Source organism: Nansenia antarctica, assembly GCF_963989245.1.
Source record: "Nansenia antarctica genome assembly, chromosome: 1".
In the NCBI taxonomy this organism is placed as follows: domain Eukaryota; kingdom Metazoa; phylum Chordata; class Actinopteri; order Argentiniformes; family Microstomatidae; genus Nansenia; species Nansenia antarctica.
Window position 1 is genome coordinate 96,854,832 of NC_137674.1, and position 10,000 is coordinate 96,864,831.

At 42.7% G+C, this 10,000-nt stretch overlaps 1 protein-coding gene across 1 annotated transcript in view; it reads left to right on the forward strand.

The window, feature by feature from the left end:
• prrx1b (paired related homeobox 1b) overlaps window positions 1–744 on the forward strand; it is a gene marked incomplete at both ends in the record, with an annotated part of 7,441 nt that extends 6,697 nt beyond the window's left edge. The window contains one exon of the mRNA XM_080533899.1: window positions 612–744. Within this exon, the coding sequence (XP_080390025.1) occupies window positions 612–744 (133 nt within the window). The remainder of the gene's footprint in view (window positions 1–611) is intronic.
• Window positions 745–10,000: the final 9,256 nt, after the last annotated feature.

A 10,000-nucleotide genomic window follows, 5' to 3' on the forward strand; every position in this document is an offset into this window, starting at 1 on the left:
TGACCTTTTCTGTTATACAATACGAAATAATGAACGCTAGAGAAAAGCAGGCTCCACTGGGCAGGATTTTTTGTGACTCTAGTTACATTGGTTATGATTTACAGTAATCCTCCCTTATGAAAAAGTATAAAATGTCTGACCCTGTCGCTATGGCCAAGAGCCCCAATTGTACCTCAGTGGGGAGCGCTCTAGCCTGGCTAGACAGCGGCAAATCACTTGATCAGAAATAATGCCAGTGTGGTGCTAATGTGGTGCTAACACATACATCACCATTTATATATTCTTAAGCTGGTATCCAATGCCGGAGGGAGGGCCAATGCGAATGCCACAGAAAATGCTGCCCTCAGAAAGCAAGTACTCTTTACCTTACTGCATGTTTAGGCTTATTCCTGTTGTGTTGTTTTTCAGAGTGAGAGAAAAAATAGTCTCTCATAAAATGTATGATTTTTTTTTAACATGTATGTTTTTGCGATATTAATACAGATGTTATGTTAGTTGGTGTGTGTGTGTGTCACACAACCACAGTAGAACTCAAATGGAGCGTTATGGTAGCTCCCTACTGCTGGAGCAGTTCATCTGACCTTTGCCCTCTTTTCCATTCTCTCCTTCAGTGCCATGGCAACCTACCCCCCCACATGCTCCAACACCAATACATCCCAGGGAATGAACATGGCCAACAGCATCGCCAACCTGAGGCTCAAAGCCAAGGAGTACAGCTTGAACCAGGTGCCCACGGTCAACTGACGAGGAGAGAGAGAGGGGGAGAGAGAGAGGCTTCAGTGGAGGGGACCCTCTCTCTCACGTCTGTCCGTCCCACACAGACAGACGTACAGACCCCGGCCCCGGGATGATCACCATCCGATCCCATCATGTCCTCCATGGAATTTGAGCATGAAGCCTCCTCTCGTCCGGAACGTCGTCGCTATTGATGGACGCGACTTCCTATATGCAAACCTGTAGCATCAGATGGAAAACCAAGTGGCGGAAAAGCCTGAGAGGCTTTTTTTTGCGAGGCCACCTCTCTCAGCCATCCAGAGCATCGCTGAACACTGTTTGTACCAATGATAAAGACATCAAGACTGGATGCTGTAGCTAACTATTAGTTTTCTCTTTCAATTCGGTGTTGACAAACTGAAAGGCTATTTTACAAAGATATCAATGGAGGGGTTTTCTCAAACCCTGACAGAAGAGACCGATGTCAGACACAGTGCCTATCTATAATTTGACTTACTGTACATTCAAGACCGCGCCTCGCTGAGGGTGACGAGACTCGAGTGGGGACTACTTGGATTGCGTATCTTCTTGCGATAGCGGCGTTCTATAGGATTACAACACCAGACTGGGTTAAACAACTTTCCAATAAACAACAAGGACTTCCTTATCCATGTAAACGGAGGTTAAACATTTATACTTTTTTTTTTTTTTTTTGTAATTTTTGTTTTCACATTTCTCTCCATTTTATACCACTGACAAGCAAAGTTTTCAACGCATTTTGACTCATGTAATGGTACACTATACAGGAAAGGCTAATGTAACCTATTTCTGAATCCAAGACCATAGTTTCTCTTAATTTTTTGTATGATATCCTTTACTTGTAACGGAAAACCATGTATATTAATAAAATGCATTTGAAGCAAAGTAACCCCGCTGTGTCAGACTCACAGGGTTGATAGCCATTTCAGTGTCACACTCTACATCCACATCAACAGATATTATCAACAACAACTCTCATGTACAGTAATGAGGACACAAATATTGTGGGGGTCATTTTTCAATCCTGGAATCTTGTCTGTTGCTGGCTGTACGGATCATATCATAACATCAGCTTGATATTGAACTGAATGTATGGCTTAAATATAGAGATTAAAAACATGGTTTAGATAGGCTATTCATTAGAAATGATACTTCTCTCTAGTTTCATTCTTCAAGAGGACATTCACAGTGTCTGCAATCCTAAGAGTAGTTTTTCCTATTTGACCACTTCAACATAGCCCATTTTAACATAAAAATTCCTTTCGAACACAATAAAAAGTAACTTTATAGTGGGGGCCTGTTTGAAAAGCAAATGGATTTTGGAAGTTGTGCAAGTACCATAAAAAGGTTATTTACAACTCGAGGACAGATTCTCCTTCAGAGCAAGCAGCTCTCGAAACCTCAAGCTGTTCCTGATCGGAGTTTTTCTGCTGATTACCACAAACTGAAATTTCCATCTTAAAAACAAGTTATTTATGAGCAGGGAAATCCTCCTTTTAATACTGAGAGGCCCGGTGGCCTCGTTCAGCACAGCGGCTGTCACTGGATGTGTTTCTTCTTCTGCAGACCTTCATAACCTGTCGTAAACAAACATCAGTTGACATAGGACCTAACTTGATACAGCACATCCTGCCTAAGCCGTCGGTGTTTGACATGCTTCAGTAATGTTATCCAAGGTTTTTTTCCGACCTTGGGGTTTGGGTATTAGTGCGTATGAGAGATAGGTGAGTGGGGTATTTCAAATTTGGGCTGTGTGTTTGGAGTGCGTTCGTCAGCAAGCAGGTTTGGTACTACGGTCGGAAGTGGGATATTACCAGCATTATCATGTCCATTTATTACCTCTCCAGCCAGGCGCCCTGTCTCACCTTTCATGGCCAGGCCTGGCTGACCTGAAGTGATTCCAGATGGTCGGCCTCTCTGACCTCCACCCTGCCCCCCCCACGCCCCCCCCCCCCCCCCCCCCCCCTGTACCCCTCGCCCCTCGTCCTCCGCACCCCTCGCCCCAGGCCCAGGCCACTCCATCAGGCCTGACAGCGTCCCCTCGGACGGGTGTCTCTCTCCGCCCGCGCACATGACATACAAGCAGCCCCCCCCCCCCTCAGCACCACATCTGGAGCCCATTACAGAGGAGACAGTCAGAGAGAGAGGGGGAGCGAGAGTCTGTGTGTGCAAATGTGTGTGTGTGTATGTGTGTGTGTGCAAAATGTGTGTGTTTCCCTGTGTGTGCAAATGTGTGTGTGTGTGTGTGTGTATGTGTGTGTATGAAAGAGAGAAATGGAGAGAGCGGGGGAGAGAGAGAGAGAGAGGGAGTGAGCATCTATCCTATCCTTTATACCTTCATCACTTTATTTCTTTCATTATTCATGTCTTTCTTTTCTAACTCGATTGTTATTTCTTTTTTCCACCTCCCTCCTTTCCTTTCTCCTTCTCTCACAGTGTTTCTCTCCTTCCCCGCTCGTCTCTTCCCACGACAGAATTCTTTGGCATGTTGTCAGTGCCATATGATCACAGATACTTTATTAATGAGTGGTCTTGGAGAAAGCCTTGCGCAAAAACTCCACAGTCGAGGAGTTTGAGTGAAATACTGCACAGCTGTTAACAGTGTGTGGTTTGGGTGAACAACCAAAAGAATGTCCTGAGTTGTGGAGTTTCCACGCAGAGTCAAGTTGACTGGGAGGATCTAGTGTGTTTGTGTGATTAAGTCAGTTTTACTACAGTCTCTCATAAACAAAGATATGACATACAGAGCACTAAAATGCATTGTCATGTGAAGTAACAATTTAACATAACCCATCCAATTCTAATGGTAATTTCAGTTGGCTTCTTCTAATAGAGAACGTGTGCTGATTTGGAAATTCAAAACAGATGTCACAGATATTTTTTAAATCCTATAAACACCAGTATTAGATTAGAATGTTGGATTACAAAATGTTGTATTTCCCCCCCAATATATCAAGATTATTTCTGTAGACTACAGGTATGTGGAGGCCTGTTTGAAGACAGGAAGCCAGTGTAAAATGTCAAATAACTTCCCCTTACAATAATTTTCAACAGTCAAAAGATCACCCGTTTGTTGTTCTATTCTCCAAGAAAGCTCATTATGCTGTGATAAACATTTGGGTTTGTTTAACCGACTGTTGTGGCATTGTTGGTACAGGATGAATTAAGAGTTTTAATTTCCTCAGCACAGCCTCAGAGAAGCCGGCGGGCGCTGACCAAAACAACAATTATGGTGACTGACATGACGTGTGTTCCAAGACATCGTCACCATGTAATCATCGTCAGATTGCCCTAGTCTGTGCGCAATACATATTCGCCTCAGGGCAGCCGAACTATTTTGAGTATTTTGCTGTTGGAACTCGAGGGGTGTTTATAAATCGAAGGGCTTTGACTCGGGCGACTCTGAGTCTAGGGAAACACGCGTCTGTTGGGGGAGCTCATACCGCTTGTTAAGTCGTGACGTGTTTCCGGGTCCAACGTTGGCTGAGGCGCTGTCTTCGAAATGCCTAAATAATAATAATAATAAATTATATTTCTATAGCGCTTTTCCGAGGCTCAAATACCCTGACAATATGGAGAAAACGGGAAAGTATTGTGTCCCTTTGTTGTGTGAATAGATCCGAGTCTAAAAAATGATTAAACTGTCATTCTACCGCTGTAGTTCACTGGTACTCTGGTGCGGAGAATTTCTGGTTAGGACCCGGAAATGGCTAAACGTCACTTTTGACGACAGACTTAACAACCGACGAAGTGCAGAGCGGAAACGCACCGATTCCGAGTCCCATCACCTACAACATATTAACAACAACAACATACTGCAACCAAACGTGCTGGAACCACCGTTTTATATGGTTTTACATCTTAGAGATTACAAATTCATGTCACTTCCACATGAGAAAAGACCTGCAGTACACTGAAGGCCTTCCTTGCTGGAGGAGGGCTACAGTAGTCTACATTAGGTGAGTCATGACATCATCATCAATCGTCAATTAATGAATACATTCAAAGTTGTTTAGGTCCTGCACTATTGAATATGGTCCATTTAACCGACCAAGAATTTGCCATGCATTGCAAGTAACTCCTCTCATTATCACCCCCACTACAGGTGATGTAGTAATGATTCATCAACAGCCCACCTGTGTGTACTGTACAGTAATCTTCCTCAGATAATCAGATGTCTTACTCCCTCTGCTGGCTGCTGCCTGTCCCTGCAGTAACCTTGCCATGGGGTCAGGGAGGGCCGCCTGCCAGCCAACTGGACAGCCAACAGCCTGTTGTTATACATCAACAGTCCTGCACATAAAGGTAACAAAAACATAGTGGACATGCTTAACCGAATGCAAAGTGAGTTGAAATGATGGTGAACTGTTACCACTGCTCATACAGTGGCGTTAACAAAGTCTGTAGTGTACAGTAGCGGAAGTGCAGTGCTCTCTACAGTTGAAAACAAACCGCTTTCTAGCCTTCCTAGAATAGATTTATCTCCGATCCTTCTCACATTACAGACCTCATGTTACAGGCTATTCATAGCCTAGGAGTGTGGAGGACATCCAGTCATCTTTATTAGATCCACATAATCTAGACCACTCTGACCGGTTGTATCTAATCATTTAGGGAGACATTACTGGGGTAGGATTCGATCTCTGTACGCAGATCTACGTACAATCTATGTGTGTCTTTTGATCAATGTCTCACTTTTTCAGTAAGAAATATTTCTTCTTTCTCTCCTTTGAAGGCAGGTTTAGTTTTCAGCAATAGTTTTGGTTCTGCTGGGGTTTGTGTGAGCCCTCTGTATAAATGGGGGCAAGCTCTGAAATGAATATCATTGTCACATCTTGTGCCAGAGCAAATTCCCCTTCCAAACGACCAATTTGGAGCCCACTCCTGTCGCGGAAAATCTGCCTTCAATTTTCCCCTCTGACGGCTTTGCGTGCGCTCTCTCACTTTCTCTCTCACTTTCTCTCTCGCTTTCTCTCTCACGCTCTTTCTCTCTCTCTCACACACTTTCTCTCTCTTTTTCTCTCTCTCTGTCTCTCTCTTTCTGTCTCTCTGTCCCTCCCTCACACACACACACAGACTCGCACAAGCACACACACACACACACTAACACACACACACACACACACACACACACACACACACACACACACACACACACACACACACACACACACACACACACACACACTATTAGTCAACTGAAGGGTAAGGACTCACACACTCACAGCTCGATCAAGCTGAACTACCTCAAGTGGACCCCAGAGTTTATTTTTTTCTCAATTATCCATTTAGTGTAAGTGGCAGGCACATGATGGAATACATGCAGAGAGGAAATGTTTTTATTATCTTTATTTAACAATGACATTCAACCTAATACCTGATTAGTTGGCGTAAAATATATTTTCGAGATAGCTATCCCCAACTGCTTAGTTTCTTAAATTTCTAATTTCCTTCATCACTGAAGTTACTATGCACACTTTCTTAGTTTGAATAGCCTCCTGAACTTTCTCTCTGTCCACTCAAAGAATATATTGAATACTTTTAATTTCTGAACGATGATTTTTGGCAGTGGAGTGTGTGCATCTGATCCAAGTTTTGAATGGTATTCCGGCATATGTGCATACACACGCACGCACGCGCACACACACACACACACACACACACACACACACACACACACACACACACACACACACACACACACACACACACACGTGTGGGTTGTTTTGTATTTGAATGTTATATTAACACGATTTCCTGATTAATGTTTCAGAAATTATTAAACCTATAGAGATCAGTACCAACGCCTAAGACGTGACTTTTGCATGATTCAAAACTCATCATAGTTATAGTTACTTCCATATGTAAATCATATTCATAGTTTCTCATGAAAGGTCTGGTCCAAGTCCTGTGTATTTAAAAAACAATCTGACCCTAAATAAATATGTATCAGACTTTGCAAAACAACTATTAAATTCATCTTAATCAATTCCTTTGCACACATTTGATTTGACAATATATTCCAGCAATATCTTTATTAAATTATGTGGAGATGGCTTGTGATACGGAAGGCCTGCAGGCAGTCAATATCTAGATTTGAGCTTTGTGGGTCCATTTAGTCTTTCTACCAAATATCTTGTTTCAATGCTCTGGCAGTCACATTTGCATACAATATACACTGCTTTGAAATAATTCTCATTACTCAAAGTATATATTCCCATTCTATAGAAGAGTTGAGCAGACCTGAGCCATCTGTATGATGTGGGAGAACAATCTGACGCTACTGTACAAAATAGTAATGAGGAGTTATTCAAGTCTCTTATTTGGTGGAAATCTTTGTGGTTCTCACATTCTTGATTCCCGTTGATGAGAGACTCTGTTGAGTTTCCCTCCAGTCATCAGTCTGAATGTAACTTTTGGAAATGCGACTGACGCCTCACACTCCCGTAGACAGAATTCCTCTTGATATGAAATCTGTTATTTTTTCCTTATCCAGGCTGCCTGTGTTGTCGCGCCACCAACCCATAGAGATTTGGTGTCTGTTTTGAATGTCTGCCCCGAAGGCATGCTATGATTAAATCCCTTAGTAGCCTGTTCTGTTGGTGAGGAGGGATGGAGAGATGGGGAAAGGCAGAGATCAAGAGGAGAGTGAGAGGGACGAAGGGACATACTGTAAACATACCTACTAGGTACAGGTGGATTTGGGCCAGAATATAGGGTTCTGTTTGCTTTGTGAAGGGGACACACCCGACCTGCAAACCGATGTTGAATTTACAAATTGGTTCAAATGTTGTTACGGTTGGGTTAGAGTTCGGGTTAAGGTTTTGGTTATGGTTATGGTTAGGGTTAAGGTTGGGGTTAAGGTTAGGGTTAGGGTTAAGGGTTTGGTTAAGGTTAGGGTTAAGGTTGGGGTTAAGGTTAGGGTTAGGGTTAAGGGTTTTGGTTAAGGTTAAGGTTAAGGTTAGGGTTAAGGGTTTGGTTAAGGTTAGAGTTAGGGTTAAGGGTTTGGTTAAGGTTAAGGTTAGGGTTAGGGGTAAGGGTTTGGTTAAGGTTAAGGTTAGGGTTAGGGGTAAGGGTTTGGTTAAGGTTATGGTTAGGGTTAGGGGTAAGGGTTTGGTTAAGGTTAAGGTTAGGGTTAGGGGTAAGGGTTTGGTTAAGGTTAGAGTTAGGGTTAAGGGTTGATTGGATGCAGGTGGCGTGTGTCCCTGTAGTCGCTCCCATATATGTTTATGTATATAGGTTCTTACCAGTCCCATGATCTGGTGTGTGTGATGAGTGACATGGTGTGTTTCAACGCTCTTGGAGTCTGAAGCTCCAAGGGGAGCAGGAAGGAATGTGATGCATTTCCTGTTTCATGAGCTCACTGCCAACCCTTAGCTACACACACACATACACACACACACACACACACACACACACACACACACACACACACACACACACACACAACTACAGACCTTGCCACATGACAGCCTCCTCAAGGGTTTCCACAGAAACAAGAGAATTGATAAGTAACCAAACAAATTGAAGGGAGAGGTATGCAGGGAATGTTGTAATATTAACAGTCAGTTGAAAAACGTCAGACTTGTCCTGCGTGTCACAGACTATTATGACAACTTCAAACAAACTGTAGGACTGATGGCAAACTCAGGGAAACGTTTGATTATTTCCCACAAAATTAAAGTCTATACATGTATGCACACACACCCATGCACACAGACACACACAGACACACACACACACACACACACACACCTGAGTTCGGGCCAACTCCTGATAGTAGCCTGAGGGCTGATTCCGCCTAGGACTAATTGGGGCTGGAAGTGAGATGTGAATACCTGAACTCAAATTATCATTAGGTAATGGGACTTCTCAGAGGAACTCTTGACATTGTTTGTATTCACAGGGATTGGTGTTGGAGTCGGGGCAGTGGGCCAATCTTTAAAGGAAACAGACGTTTCCAGTATACTAGGTACAGCTGGACACATCATGAGCTCTGGTGAGTATAATGATGATTCAAACTCCAGCCCCCATTGCTCAAACTCAACAAAGTGTACACACATGTATTTTAACAGTAGAGTTTTATATACTTGTTTAAAGTTGATGTATGTAGTAGACCTCTATTTCCTATGAGGACCACTATCTTTCGTTTATCCACCTTTGCTGTTGCCAATAATAACCTCAGAGTTGGTTGACGTGCAGTTCATAATGTGTCCACTAGGTGACATAAAAGCATGGTTAGGTTACAGAGGAGAAGTTACAGGGTTGCAAGAGGTGGCCACTGTGAGAGGGAGAATGTGGAAATAAAAGAGGGATGTGGGATGGAAAAAAGACAGGTGAGTTGTGTACTCTGACTTATGACTATGTGCACATGTGTGTATGCTTATGGGAGTAGTTTGCTAGCATCTAGGTGTGTATGTGTGTGTGTGTGTGTGTGTGTGTGTGTGTGTGTGAGAGAGGCTATTCTAAGGTATTATATACAATAGGTGTTCTCCCATGCTACACAACAGAAAACATTGAATATGCAGATGGGTAGATTTTTGGAACTAATGTAGACGGCTGACCAACTAACGTAATGACAGTTCAACGATGGACCTAATTACCACTATATTACTTATTGTAAATCAATGTGTGCAATATAAAAATCTATTTACCACCCTCATGCTCCACACAACTCACTAGGCTACATGGCCTCCAGTCACTCACAATATTATTGATTTTCAGTGCCTAAAAAAGCTCAAAGGCAGAGCATTAAAGCTCAGGTAATTACTATTACATTTAGACACGCTTCCTCAATATGAAAACCGTTGTTATTATCATAACTCGTGAGCTTAGAATTATAAGGTTCTATCTCCATTTAGGGTAGTTCAGAGATATTGAGCGTCAAAGTTTTTACATTCCATTATGTTTTGTGAGATGGAACCTTTGTATTTTATGAATTACTAACTCAAAAATGTCAACATTTAAAAAAATAACACCACACAGGCATTAATAAACACCTAATGGATCAGATTATGTAAAAAACTCAATTTTGACAAAAATGGAGATAGAACCGTATAATTCTAACGTCACGAACTATTACATTATGATTGTATACATAACATAATAAACTATGAAAAAAAAGCTCTGACTCCCTCTCATGGATGCGCGCAATGGAGTGGGCTCCCCGGGCCTCCCCACGTGAGGTTCCTTTGATCTCGCCGCACAAGCCCAGCTGAGACAGAGCGCATCTGACGCGTGCGAAATC